Here is a 15177-nt window from a genome sequence, read left to right as displayed (position 1 = left end):
TATATCGGTGCAAACTCACCCAGTTACTGTAGACACCTTCTAATTAGCATAATTTTATTTATGTGCATGACATTACATTTACATGAAGTAGAAAGATGAAAATAAGACCAACTTTTTAGTATTGGGGGAAGAAAGCAACTTGGGTCTACAAAGCTAGCAGTTTGCTAATCAGCTGTATGTTTTAGGGGTAGACTATTAATAGAGCCCTACCTTTGATGATACTCAGAAGTGACATGAAAGTAAAGCAGGGAGCCTAGGAAACAGTTGGTCTGTTCATGCCTCTAACGCTGCCACGCCGTTGGGTTCTGTTGGACATTCCTGTGTGACATCTGCTGTCTTTTGTGTGTGTGTGTGTGTGTGTGTGTGTGTGTGTCTGTCTGTTTGTCTGTGTGTGTGTGTGTGTGTGTCTGTGTGTGTGTGTGTGTCTGTGTGTGTGTGTGTGTGTCTGTGTGTGTGTGTGTCTGTTTGTCTGTGTGTGTGTGTGTGTGTGTGTGTGTGTGTGTGTGTCTGTTTGTCTGTGTGTGTGTGTGTGTGTGTGTGTGTGTTACACCTAAAGAGCTGGTTTTGTTTTGCTTACCATTGCTGATAACAATTTTAGGAGAGTTTTACAAACTTCATCCCACTGTATAAATGCAATTTCTTTCCCTAATGCTTTCAGTTGTTTTAAAAGGAGGTGATATTTTTTATAGCTAAAGATTTTTTTTTAAGGCTTTGAGGGTTGACCAATACTTTAGTACGTAGATGCCCGATGCTTCCACCCTCATTGATGGGGCATGTGTGTGATACAGAGCCTGTTTGTGGTTTGGAAATTGTGTTTGTGGGGAAAGGAATAGAAACTAGGGTTGGGGTGTTGGAAGGTGGTGGATGGGCTTTAGTAGCATGCACAGAATTTGGAGAAGAGAGATTATGCAAGCCTAATTCTTAGCTTTAACTTCTTTGCCAAGGCTCACTGTGTTAAATGCTAGCAACAGAGGAAATCTTACTGACCAAACCGTTTTACATCTTCCTTCAATTCACTCATCTATATTAGGATTTACTTAAATTAAGACACAGAAGACACAGAAGGCTAGAATCGGAAGGAGACTTACTTTTCATGTCATTTAATAATTGAAAGTACCTTAACCTGAAGGGGGAGTGAATATTGTCTCTGGTCCTTTTTGTCGTCTTAACTCACTTATTTTCCATATCTTGTTCATCTCCCTTGAAAGCAGGCTCTGATACTACAATAAAGTGACTGCTGTTCTTATTTTTCTTTCTTCCTTCTGCCCTCCCTGTGTCTGAGCCACTGTTGAAAAGTTACCACAAGAGTCTCTAGAGAAAAATGGAAGTCTATTCAGCTAGTGAGAAGGACATGCAAAGAATTCCATGGATTTGATGAAAACTGTATTCCCTACCGTTCAGATAGCTGATAATGGGTAATGGTTTTAGGTTCAACTCAGAGGATAAAAATTAAACGCTGAATTTTGAGTGTTGTTTGGCTGTTTCTCTCAATCCCTTTCCCGGCGTTTTAAACAGCAACTGCTTCTTCCGTGAAGATATCTTTGGTGCAAATCAAGTGAATATAAACTAAATTAGTGACTTAGGGTAACTAGAGTAACCACCAATAGAACAGTAAGTACTTTTGGGCAGTTTTAGCATTGGTTTCATTGGCTAACTTATTGACTATAAACGGCTTTGTTTATTTTAATGCTCAGAAATTATTTTGGTGTGACTCGAAGTTTAGAATAGGCTTTAGCTTCATTTTGTATTTTGAATCGCATTTCTAATATGGACTGCTAGAAATATTCAAGTATAGACCAGATGACTTGTTATCTCAGGACTTTAGAGGCAGATAATCTTTCTTGGCTCATGAGCAGTGGTCAGCGTGTAAAGATTTTTTGGATTTGAAGAAAACAGAATCTTTATAATAGAGCCCCAGTAGCCTCATTTCATTCATGATACATTTTAATATCCTTTAATTTTTTTGTTTGTTTGTTTTTTTTTGTTATTTTACCAGGGTGATATATCTTCTGTTGAATACCTCTTGCAAAATGGAAACGACCCAAATGTTAAGGACCATGCTGGATGGACACCGTTGGTAGTTTTCCTTTGTATATCTTTGCAGTGTTGTGGATCTCTGTTTCCTTCATTCTTTTTATGCTTATGGTTCTAGTTTATGGTTTGTGGTTGTTCATATATCATGCTCTGCCACCTACTACATTCTTTTTAGTCTGAAGAATTTATGCTTTGACCAAGTATGAAAAGAAAGTTATTTTTCATGTAGCTTTTCAGTTGTGACAGGAAAGTAATTGGCTACCTTTTGAGTACTTTTAGATATAGGAGTCCAGTCTCACTGCATCATTGGAAGTCAGCTCATGCATGGAGTAGCAGCTACAGTGGACATGGGGCTGTGCTGGGCAGCATTGCGTGCCACTGGAACCTGGTAGATGTTGGTTTCCTGGTGAGCATTGTAGAAGGATAGGATGTGATGACTGGGAGTACTTGGATCTTGCCTTACACTCTATCTGTTTGCAGAAGCAGAAGTAGAAGGCTTTGTCCTAAACATTTAAAAATGTCTGTTCTTTACTGCTAGCATCAATTCCAATTTGAGGAATGGTCTGGAAAAAGACTGGAGAACATATTTGGAAACAGTATCAGCATGTGTTAATGAAGACCATAAGCGCTGCGTTAGAATGCAGCCCAGGAGTGCGCACAAAGGAAGCCTTTATTTGTAGACTAGAATTTCAGCATAGAAATGAGACCTATTAGGCCAGGTGCTAAATGGCTTAAAGATATAATATATAAATATGTTTAAATAAATATGTAGTATATAAAATGACTTTTTGTCAACTTCTTAAGCCGAGAGGGCTTAATCTGGATTCAGTCCATTGTGCTCCACAGGCAGGCTAGCACGTAAAGGAATGTTAATTGCCACATTTAATTGTGATACTTCTCTTGACACTGACTCCAGATTCCCAGTAGTGTCTATTAGCAAAGAGATTTACATGTCTTTAAATCTTCCTAGGATGTCATTCTGCTGGGTGATTTTGTGTAAACGTTGGTGTATGGACCGGAAGCCCTGAATTCTCTTGGGCCTTGGAGAGTTCCCAATCTCTCTTTGATCTGGGTGTTACACATTAAGATTCTTTTCTTGTGTTGTAATGCTACTGTAGCAGAACATAGGAGCTGTAGTTGCTCTGAAGCACAGTTTTCCAAGAAAAACGTGTGATCCAAGGCTTGTCCTTTCCCATGAACTGCATGGGTTTTCGCCACTGCAGTTTTACCACGAAAATTAGGATAAGTGGCTTTGACTCTGTCAACAACCAGACGATAGTTATACAAGAGTAAGTTTACTGACTTGAGGTTCCCACTCATTTCTCTCGAGTGTATGTATTAATGCACTGTTTTCCCATCTTCTTCCCACTCCCCCCCGCACCCTGTTTGGAACTTTGTTTGGATTAGCATGAAGCCTGCAGTCATGGGCACCTGAAGATAGTGGAGCTGCTGCTCCAGCACAATGCCTTGGTGAACACCACCGGCTATCACAATGACTCGCCACTGCACGATGCCGCCAAGAATGGCCACATCGATATAGTCAAGGTGTTACTGTCCCACGGAGCTTCCAGGAACGCTGTGTAAGTATCCAGCTGTCGATGGATCTGTGATCTTGAGTAAAGGTGTGTAGCAGAGCAATAACTGCCCACGGTGCCATTTTGGTCTCTTGTCTTCCACAGCCAGAGTCAGATGTGCTGATTAGGGGGTATTAGAGTCCACACTCACACTCTCTTCCTCAAAACTCACCCATTTCAGGGAGATTTACTCTCTTCAGAAACAAGTTCAAACACATTTACAGACCTTGGTTTCATAGACAAATTCACTTAGTGGTTATATTTTGTAGGTTGAGTCATATGTAATGAAAATTAGATATTTAATTTTTGATACTTAATACCAACTTGATATTTAATTTTTTTGTGGTACTTAATACTTTAGACTCATTTTAAATATTCTGTTATCCCTTTCTGCATATTAGTCCAACAAAAGTTGAAGTGTATAAGAATTCAGATATTGGGTGTGCAGTTGAATTATCTCGCAGATTTTTCCCATTATTCAAATGAGGCTCCGAGCAAACTGTTCTGCAGTGTCAGGGCAGGAGGGGCGTTAGCGAGTGCTGGCGGCTGCAGCTTCAGATTGCTGTTTTCAAGAGGGCCGCCAGCAAGTGCTGTGTGCAGAGTTTATATCTTTAATCTGTAGCTTGGCTCCTGTCTCCCTATATGTTATTTTACTCTTTTCAGTTAATTAGGCAGTTGGAATGAAAATGCAAGGATTGCCTCTTTGTGCCCTCATTGCTTTTGTAGGCTTCAAAAGAGCACAATGAAAGCTTTACCCTTGGTAGAGAGATAAGAAAGAACCACAACATGTAGATCCTCTGACTTGTGATTTTAAGAGGTAACCACTTAACACAATTGAAAAACAATTTACTAATGAAAAATGTAACACACCCTAGTACTTTTAGCTTCGGCAAGCTTATCGGCCTCTTAACTTCCCAGCACAAGTTATAAGGTAGTTGGGTCAAACTCTAGGGAAGATTTAAGTGTGTGTGTGTGTGTGTGTGTGTGTGTGTGTGTGTGTGTGTGTGTGTGTATTCCTACCTAAGTGTGTGTGGGGGTGGGAGGGTGTACATGGTTTTTCTGTCTCTGTATTTGTATACAGGAATCTCATAGAGGTAAAACATAACTGTGTGCAGGCCTTATAGATGTGACCCTCCTGGGGGTGTAGTAAGTCATTTGATAAAGCAACTGGTTGCTTGGGTCAGGTGAAACAGAGTAGTTTCTGTCCTAGGTTCTTAAATCAGCCGTGACTACTTTAATGAATGGAGCACTGGTCATGTTAGGGAACCCAGCTTTTATTTGTGACTCCATTATTGACTTTATAGCCGCAGGCAGGTTAATTTCTGTGCTTTGGTGTCCTCACCTATAAAACATGATGCTGCCTGCTGCTTTTCTATTTCTTCAGAGCACAGTGAGGATTAATGAGCCAAAACACAGAGCCTGTCTTGTGGTTTGTTCACCATGATTCTTCACTGCACAGTGAGGATCCGTTAATATACAAGGAGTGGGCACGAGGCGGGGATGGAGTCTGCCTTCATTGGTTCTTTCTCCGAGATCAGGTGCCATTTTGTCATGAGTGACCTGACCTAGCAAAGTGACACAATTAGGTGTAGTTAAGCACTGGCTAGTAGACCTTTCCACATTAAAGGAAATGTTTGTGTCACTGTCTGGCATTCAGAGGCTGGTAGCTAGCTATGTCTGGGAAGCACTTGGAAATCACTACTCAGAAACAAAGTCTTTAAAGGTACTTAAACTTTTTACTAGTTTAAATAGCCGTATGTGTCTGGTGGCTCTGCTGTTGGTCAGGTGGTTGGTACAGATAGGGCAGTTGGGGAGGAGGATTTGTTTGACAAGAGAAATTAAGGTTGATAGTGAAAAAGGATAATAGGATAGATGAAAGGGTCAGTTTAATATGTTGTGATTGCTGTCAGTAAACATTTATTCTTTCTTTTCTAGACTCTTGGTTATTATAAACTACTCTCCTTTTGTTCTACTCGTTCACTGTGTATGAGCTGTTCACTTAATTATCAGTGTTCTGTTGGTTTCCCTTTCACATTCTTTTTCTTTAATTCATCTCCCATCTTGGATGAGTGTGTGTTGAATTAAACTTGATAGTCATGTAAAACACTATACAAATCTGACCAAGTGACCAAATATTTAATTAATCAATTTATTTTTATTTTCGAGACAGGGTTTCTCTTTGTGGCCCTGGCTATTCTGGAACTTACTCTGTAGACTAAGCTGGCCTTGAGCTCAAAGATTCACCTGCCTCTGCCTCTTGAGTGCTGGGAGTAAAGGGGTGCGCACCACCGCCCAGCTCCCTTTCTTAACTTTTTATGTCCTTAAAACAAAAGGCCATCCTGCCTCTTGCCCTTTGTACATGCTTTCATTTTGTGTGGCATGTTCATCTAGTTAGCCAGTAGCTTATCCTTTGATATTATTTATATTTAATTTCATTCTTATTGTCTTTGTTACCTTCAGATGTCTGTATATGGTGCCCTTTTGTCAGTAAGGTTTAGGTTACAGTCTATTTCTCTTTGTCTTCTCATTCGGTTTTCTGCTTTATGGACCAGGTAGAGACCATGTCAGCTATCCCAGTCTCTAGCAATTACCCAACGTAATCAGTACCCATGTTTATGTGTAGCGAGAATCAGTGTGCAGTGCGCAGAGAAATGCCTCTTCATCTGTCAGTAAAAATTGGAATGAGATTAAAATTTTGCCACGTTTTAAAAATATCCTTTTAGGATTTTGATTGAAAATTAGTAGTATCACATTGCAGTGAGTTGCCATAGTTTATCTCTTACTTGGCATTTCCCCCATTTCTTTAAGCATTCTGCTGTGGGTCTCTTAGGAAGTTTTTAATGTTTTACATGTGTGTATGGACAGATGTGCCTAAGTACCAAGGCTGTTTAGGTATTGATTTGCTGGATCTACTAATGAATTCTCCCTCTCTTCTCCCTCTCCTTCCCCCCCCCCCATACCTCTCTCTCTCTCCCCCCCCTCTTTTTCCCCACCTCTCTCTCTCTCCTCCCTCCCTTCCCCCTTCTTCCCTCCCTCTCCCCTTCCTTTCTACCTTCCTCTCTTTTGTCTGAGTGTGGTTACTCTTCTGTATACCCTCCATTGCTTCCCTTCCTTAGTGTCCCCCAAGTTTATCCAGGACCAGTGGCTGTCTGTGTGGGTGGGTTTAGAATTGTTCCTTAGTGTCTGGTAGGCTCACAGTGGGTGTTCGACTGCATAGGATGCTTTCCTCTTCCCAGAAGTGTTAACTGCCTGCAGTTCAGCATAGGTTGTGGGGGTGGCTGTGTGAGCCCCTTCCCCACCCATAGGTGACTTTTGGGCTGGCCCAACTGTGTACGTTCAGAGCTAGTACATGTTTGCCACGGCCAGGCTATGCTTAGAAGATAGCATTTTTGTAGCTCCGGTCCCTATCTTCAGGGTACTATCTTCTTGCCACTCATTCTATGCCAGCCTTAAGAAAAGGGGATAAATGTCTGGGGCACTCAGCTGTCCTTTATTCTCAGTATCTTGAGTGGCCAGGACTCTATTATCTTTTTTCTTAAAAACAAAACTGTATTTCATGTTATTAAATGATTTTCATCTTTATGAGATGATTGCATACTTTGTTGTTTTCATGACACTTTTATTCATTTCAAAACATACATGTGTTCTGGGATACACTTGATTGATGCTCTAATATACCTTTTTTGATTCTTTTGAAGCAAAGTCCTGCTTATTGTCCAGTCTAGTCTGTTGAACTCTTTTGCTCAAATCATTTCCTGCTTCAGCCTTAGTAACTGAGAGTAACTGCTGAGTCAGTGACTCATCAGCATAATTAGTGAGCATTTATGGAAGGTCAGATGTGGAAGAAAGGATAGAGCACTTCCTAGTGCAATAGTGCAAGGCAAATGAGTCGATAGACACTGTATTGAATGTGCATGAAGGGAATCTTGACATGGTCTAAGGCAAGGCATGCTAGGGATTAATGGCACCCAGTGTGAATGTTGTGTATCATTGATATTCTTATTGATTATCATCAGTAGAGTCTTCCTAATCCTATTTTTTCTCATACAAGCTATGCTCTTCAACTGAATGTTTCAGAGTTTTGACCCGGAGTCTTTATAATTACAGGAGGACTGACTGGATGGTAGGCAGTAACATACCAGCCTACTTTAGAGTTCACATTGTGTTTTGAGTTAGCTTCATTTTCTTGTATCTCATTGTTGAGGTCACATTTCGCTGGAGTCTTTACAGTATGTTGAACTTGTACTCTGCAAACTTCATAATGTTTTACATTTGTTCTGATTTTCATTTACCCCTGTATTTAATTGTAGGTAATTTATCTTCTGTGAACTAAGAATCCATTGTCCAAGAGGAAAATTAATTTTATTTTAATCTTGGCTAACGACCAAGAATATATATGTACTCGTTATCTAGTAAGTCTTGTACTGATGGTTGTCCAATCGCATCTGCTGCTTGCCTTTACGGCCCCATGCAAACATACAACTGAAATTTATGCTGACACCTTAGAACTGTTTGAAGAATTCACACTCTATCCCTCCTTTCCAAATATGGACCTGGTGATTGGTTTCCCGTTAAGAACTTTCCCTTGGATGGACATTGAATTCTCAAGTAGAAAAATATTACATGGACTATTGGACCTATTAATTATCTTCCTGCCCTAGTAAATTTTTTTAAAAAATGGATCATTTACAGCAAAGATAACTGTTCTGTAGCATTAAGAAAGCATGTTGCTTTTTTGAAAGATTGCTTTTGCCTGCTCAGAGCAAGCAAACTGCTGTGAAAAATTAGGCCTTTGTGATTGCAGTTTTATACTTGTTCATAAAGGGTTCTTTCTCCTCATCACTTCTCTTGACATTCTGCCGTGTCTTGTAGGTTTAGTTCAACTAATAATGCCTAGTTTATGTTTTTGAGTGTTGGGTGATCCACACATATACACGGAAATTTTTGTTTTCGTATCTCTCCTTACTTCATCCTGTTGCTACAACTGATTCAGGGCACAGCTGTCGGTAGGTCATTCCTATATAGGAATGGACATTAAAGGAGTTTATTGTTGTCTGAACACTGACTTCTGGGTAGAGCTGGAACACTAAACACCTCAGCTTAAGCCTTCAATAAGTGAAATGCATCGTCTTAATGCATCAGTCTTGGTGATATGAAAGAATCCTGGCTTAAAAAAACATTTTCAGTCCTTGTCTCATACTCCATATGTCTAGATTGTACCATATAGGGAAATGAAGATTTCCTATTTTAATATTTAAAGAAATCATGCTTCAATGTATTTTCCGTTATTAAGCCTCCAAACTATTATTACAAACATGTGTGAAATGTATCATCAAATGGGGGAGATTATAATATGATTTGCACTCCAGGCATAACCTACCATGTTTTCTTATTTGTATTTTCTGTCTGTCTCCCAAGGGTGCAAATCTAGCAGTATTAGCAGTCACTGAGCTGGTACTATTTTCTAGGCACTGTCTTTTGGACTTTTGATATATTAGTTTTGGATATAAATTTAATATATTAATTCATTTGATCTTCCTAGTAGTCATAGAAAGTAAGTTCTAACAGACCCCCCCCCCCCCCCACACCCTCTACTGACAGGAAACAGGCACAAGAGATTTAAGTAGTTCATGTGAAAGGCCACACAGCTGATGGTAGCACTGGAACTTGACCCGGGCAGTGTTCCTCTGGAACCTGGCTCTCAGCTCTTGCATTACCGTGCTGTCCCTCCTGCTGAGGCCTGTTTAGAGAGCTGTTCAGGGTCTTGCTGCTGCAGGAGAAACATCCACCCTTTCACACTATTCCTTTGTTCTTTCAAGACCAGGCACAGACTCCTGCTCCTGCTTCCCCAAAGCCTCATTTCCTGAGGCACACGTGTGTTGCGCCTCTCCCCGCTCCTTTATGCTCTCCATCTCTTCCCTCCTTTTCAGTATTGAGGGTTCCCTAGACTATCCCACAGAACCTTCTCATCTCTCTGTGCTTGGAGGACTCTTATTCTGCCTCTGTATCCTTTTCTAGGTCTGGAAAGTTTCACGAGGCTTCAATGTTTTTCCAGTGTGCTTCTCCCATTGAGTTCTGTCAAGACAGAAACTGCTTTGGTGTAATTGGTTCCATAGCATCTAAAAGAGGAGAACCCACCTCGTTGAATGAATGAATATTTTCAAACTGATTGCATAGCAGTGGTTAACACATTCTCAATGTGTGTAAACTACACAGGCGACTATTGATTCTATCACATGTCCATCATATAGACACACATGTAATTTTTATACAGTCTATTAGTGTGCTTCAGGAGGACTGGTTTTCTAGTTTGTTTGTTTGTTTGTTTTTTTCCTGCTAGCTGTTAGATAATAAAATCCTGTTGCTTAGGAAACACTCATCTTCTGTGAGGGGTTGAACATGTAAAATCCTTAACTTTGTCTACAAAAATTTTAGATGGAATGTATTTTCTAAAATGTGATTTAAATCAGAGAGCCAGGCATGGCAGCTCAAACCTTTAATCCTGGCACTCAAGAAGCAGAGACAGGTAGATCTCTAAGAGTTCAAGGCCAGCTGAGGCTACATAGTCAGACTTTGTCTCAAAAAAACCAAAACCAACCAAACACAAGTACTAGAAATGGGCCAATCAAATGGCTAATGGCATTAGGTAATGACCCTTGTCTCCATGCCTGATTGATGTGAGATCTCTCCCTGGGACCCAGGGGTCCTATAGGAAGGGAGAGCTCAACTACTGCCTGCATCTTCTGGTCTCCACAGCACTCACTCACACTTGAACAAGTAAAATCACAGGGCAAGGAGTAGGGACAGGTATATATGAGAGGGAATTCAGTAGGACAACCTGCTAATGTACTGTGCTATAAATCAGAGGAAATTAATAAAAGGATAGGGTTTTGGTCAATGATCATATATGCTTCAGTAATGAGGTCGACGGCATTATTAGATGAATTCCTAATGCATGAAGAATATTATTTATCTGTAATCATTTGGATTTTATAGAATTTTTAGAGATTTTCCTTATTTCTTTGATAGAAAGCATTAAATGATTACAAGTGATACATATGGAAGTTATTCATATACTGTCAAGAACTACATGTAATTTTATAAACCCGTATCCTGAAAATATCTTAGTTATTGTTGGTATGCACTGACCCCCACACCCTTGCTTTTACAGTTTCCCAGTTGTAGTGTCTCCTTCTCTAAGGTTCAGTGCCTGTGTCTGATACTTGTAGCAGTTCCTTCTATTGTGGTCAGCCATCTCATGCACTCATGGAGTGAGGCTTCAGCTCCTTAGACATAGAAGGCTGCCTTCCATCTGGTGCACACAGCTAGCTCTGCAGCCATCTTGCTGTTCCCTCCTCCGGCTCTTCATTCATCTACTACAGGCCAGTTTCCAGTCTTGGCCCAAGGCCGTTTCATTTGCCAGTGTATATTCTTTACCTGTGTTTCACCCCATTACTTTGCTTTGATAGATACACGATCAGTTTCATGCTCATCTGTTGAGTTAGTATTTTCTCAGTTGCTGATGGAGAAGGAAAAGTTCTAGACACCGTCTTCTTTCTTCTGGATATTGATGTGAGTGTTAAGGCTAATGCTTCATGCCAGAAAATAGAGAACATTGCATTTATATTTAGATAGGAATCATTGTGCAATCTCTTTGTAGTCCTTTTTAATAAAATAATAAATTATGTCTATTTTGAGTTAATGTAATCATAAAAAAACCTTAAATATACAATGACGGAGAATAACTAATTTGCCTCTCTTCTAATTAGCAGTCACAGTGTTAGTGACTGACTATGCAGTAGCATGTTACCTTTTCTTTGGAAATTTTACACAAATGGAATGAACAGTATGAATTTTAAATTAGTTTTTCACACTATACCTGTTACCCAAGTGTTAATCCATTCAAATATTATGGAAAGAAAGCACATTTTTTTGTATGTCCACATAATAAAAGTAGAATATACCTCATGTTTGCTTGATGTGTTTAAGTTTCTACTTGTAAACGTCTGTCTGTTTCCATATTTCTGTAGTTGACAGCCAAAGACAAAATTATGACAGTGTTGTAGGCCATGCCTTCTATGAAGTAGGATAAGGTTTAAACTTTCTCGGAACTTGTGGTATCTGAACATGTGATTCTGTAATCTGTATGTAATAAATAAATGTCTTATAAAAATCCCTCTGTCTGTCTGTCTGTCTGTCTGTCTGTCTATCTATCTCATCACAGGGAAGTTTTATTTCTGGTTGTGTAATAAGATTGCTAATGCTAATGTTGTCAGTTACTGAGTATTAAAGTTCACGTGATTAAGCTTTTCTTTGAGGTCTGTAATCTATTTGTTAGCAAGTCCTTGTGTACTTGGTGTATGTGCATATGTGTGTGTATGTGTGTGTGTGTGTGTGTGTGTGTGTGTGTGTGTATTACTTTAACTTACTTTGACTTTGTTTACCCACGTTTGCAGTTTGTAGTTTAAGAAATAGAATCTTGATCCTTCAAACTAGGCTTCTTTTTTGTGATAGTGCTTTATAGCATATGTCTATGAGTCGGCATGTGAGCATGATAGAGTATGAAATTGGGACATCTGCAGTAGGGACATCTCCTTTTGAATCTCTGTGACATTGCCTGCTGTAACTGTAAACAGTGGCTTGTGCCACATTGCTGTAAATCAGGAACCTCAAGGGCAGTTGCCTTTTACCTTGGCTGGAGAAGAACTGTTGCTAGGGCAAGATCCATGGTGTGGACTTTGGTAGAAAGGGGAACCTGAGAATGCAGACTCCTCACTGTTGTTCAGCACTGCCGAAAGCTGACAGCACCTGAGCCCGGTGGCCATGAATCTCTGTCATGAGAGATTTGCTGTGACTCATTTCTTGTTTTACTCTATTAGCTCTTTATCCCCAAGATGCCATTATAATAATAGCTTTCCCCAGGTCACTAACTGGAGAGGCTTGCATCCTTAGTGTGTACTTGTGTGACTGGTCCAATATGGTTGACACTTTTCCTTCTCCTCCTTCCTATGGTGTTTTGTTCAGTCTTTTCCCTCTGGAGACACTTTTCTAGACACTCAATTCAGTTTATAAAATCAGTTTATATTTGCACGTGAAAGCATCCGAGTCATGATCATTAATGAGTCGGAAGTAAAGATAGGGATACACAGAATACAGGATTCTGGAAAATGTGCATGTAAGTTCTATCCAGTTAAAGATACTTCCTTCCTTGATCGGTATCAAATGTGAAATTTCCATTTTAAGAAAGTTAATTTTTTTCACATAAACTGTTTTTATGGGATATGCTTAATCATATTTCCCCTACCCCAACTCTTCCTAGATTCTACCCACCTCCCTATCCACTCAACTTCATTTCATTGATTCTTTTTATTTGTTATGTTTCTATTTCACCACTTTTGGCCTGAATTTGGTCTTTTTCTTTGCCCTATACTCTTAAGGGCGTTAATTTCTTGTAGAGCTTTCAGGTGTTCACTGAGTTTCTTATACAAGGTCTCTTCGAGTGTTTGATATAGGCACAGTGCTGTGAGCTTGCCTCTTCCAACTGCTATCACTGTACCCACTCAGGTGTGTCACTGTGCTCACTGGTGTGTCACTGTGCCCACTGGTGTGTCACTGTGCCCACTGGTGTGCCACTGCTCACTGGTGTGCCTGTGCCCACTCAGGTGTGTGCCTGTGCTGTGATATTGTTTTCATTCCATTATAGAAAGTTTTACATTTCTTTCTTATGCTTGTCTTGCCCCATGTTTTTCACTCAGTAGTGAGTTGTTGAGCTTCTGTGAGTTTGTCTGCCTTTTTGTGGTTTCTGGTGTTGATATCTAGGTTTAACCCAGGGTAATCAGATAGACTACAGGGTGTCAATTTCAGTTTTTTTAAAAAACTCTGTTGAGATTTGCTTTGTCCCCTAATCTGAGGTCAGGTTTGGAGAAAGTTCCATGGGTTGCTGAGAAGGAGCATGTTCTTTAGTGTTTGGGTGAGATGGGCTATCAATATCTGCTCTGTCCATTTGGTTTATGACATGACTTAACTATAGCATTAGTTTTTCTCTATTGGCCTGAGTGACAGTCTGTGCCTGTCTATAAGTCAAGTCTCCCAGTATCACTGGATCACATCTCAAAAAGAAACCCTCAGGCTACTTTCTGTTTATATCTCGTTGTTGTCTATCCATTTTCTAGGGAACTAGGGAGACCCCTGGATCTACACTAAGAGGCTGAGTTCTTAGATAATCGGTGTGGCCTGGAAGGAGGCTTAGAGTCCCAGTCAAAAAATGTGGTTCTGGATCCTACCTAGCCTTGGGTCTCTGGTGTAGGGGAACCTGGGTCTGTTCTAAGAAGTCAGGCCCATAAAGGGATGAAGTGGGCTGGGAGGAGGGACTCCACAGACAGACTGCACAGGGACTAAAAATAAGTCTGGAGCGACCTTAATGGGGGGGTGGGGCAGGAAGGAGGATAAAGCTCTGGGTCTCTGGGAGAGAGCTGTTCTGTGGGTCCGAGGTGTTCGAGAGGAATGGAGATGGGCCAGAAGGAAAAGTGAACGTGGCTGCCATGAGGAACTAGGAAGAGCCTGGGTCCTCATCTGGAGGCAGAGTCCCTAGAGAGTGGAGGTGGTCTTCTTTCCCTCCTCACCAAGTCCAGGAGCCTTTGATAGTAAATCCTCATGACTAAGTGAGCGCTGAGTCACTGTGGTTACAATGTGTATCATTAAGGGTGTTGAAAATGGTTCTAGGAGTGCGTCTCTTTGTTAAGAATGAAGCAACACATTTTATTTACTTAAGCCCATGTGAACTTCTTTTAACAGTAACATATTTGGTGAGCGGCCAGTGGATTACACAGACGCTGAGAATATAAGGTCATTATTGCTGCTGCCAGAGAAGACGGATTCATTCTCAACTAGCCAGTGCTCTGTCGTAAGTGTGGAGTCTTCTTTGCCACATTTATATCTGTTATTGAACTTGGTTATAAAAGGAACAAACTAGGGAAACTTCCAGTTAGCAGATAGTTGTCATTCACCAGTTACTAAGGACTTCAAAGACAGTCAGAATAAGTCTATCAAGAAATATTTACTGAACCCTTTGTACTTTAGACAGCATCCATTCAACAATGAATTTGACTAAAGCAACTCTTATTTCAAGGAACTTGCTTGCCAGTAAGAGGTAGAGAAATGGTCAGAGAATATGTAAATTGATACATGCAATTATTTCAGAAGTGGGTACACAAGTGCTTTCAAGATGACTTTGTAGTGTGTAACTGGGTGAGGTGCTAGGCTACTGAAGGACACTATGTTAGTGAGGGCCTTTTAAGGAACAGTTTAAACTGTGACGAATTATGAGAGGGATGCAGCCAGGTGGCCACATAAAGGACATTGTGTAGATGAAATGGCTCTGCTTGAAGATTCCAGAGTTTGTTATTGCTGGAGATACTGAGTGTCTAGAATGGAGACCATTGAAAGGTTTCAGTGCAGGCATGATAGGGTTGAATTTTGTTCTCAGCATTTGCTGTTTTGATTTACAAAAGGGAGTCTGTGCACAGTGTGAGAGAGTAAAAGAAATAACATGTAGGGTTGTGACAAATAT

The 15177-nt window shown here is 40.4% G+C and overlaps 1 protein-coding gene across 7 annotated transcripts in view; it reads left to right on the top strand.

Moving 5' to 3' along the window:
* Nucleotides 1–15177, top strand: part of Bard1 (BRCA1 associated RING domain 1) — a 74208-nt gene that overhangs the window by 33247 nt on the left and 25784 nt on the right. For 3 of the 7 annotated variants that reach the window (NM_022622.2, XM_039084175.2, XM_039084173.2), the window contains 3 exons: nucleotides 1997–2077; nucleotides 3442–3614; nucleotides 14403–14511. In NM_022622.2, coding sequence (NP_072144.2) covers nucleotides 1997–2077; nucleotides 3442–3614; nucleotides 14403–14511 — 363 coding nt within the window. Of the gene's footprint in view, nucleotides 1–1996; nucleotides 2078–3441; nucleotides 3615–14402; nucleotides 14512–15177 lie in introns of those variants that run through there. The other 4 variants (XM_039084176.2, XM_063267688.1, XM_039084174.2 and 1 more) reach the window with 2 other exon arrangements.

Source organism: Rattus norvegicus, chromosome 9 (assembly GCF_036323735.1).
Source record: "Rattus norvegicus strain BN/NHsdMcwi chromosome 9, GRCr8, whole genome shotgun sequence".
In the NCBI taxonomy this organism is placed as follows: domain Eukaryota; kingdom Metazoa; phylum Chordata; class Mammalia; order Rodentia; family Muridae; genus Rattus; species Rattus norvegicus.
This window is presented reverse-complemented; position numbering and strand designations above follow the sequence as displayed.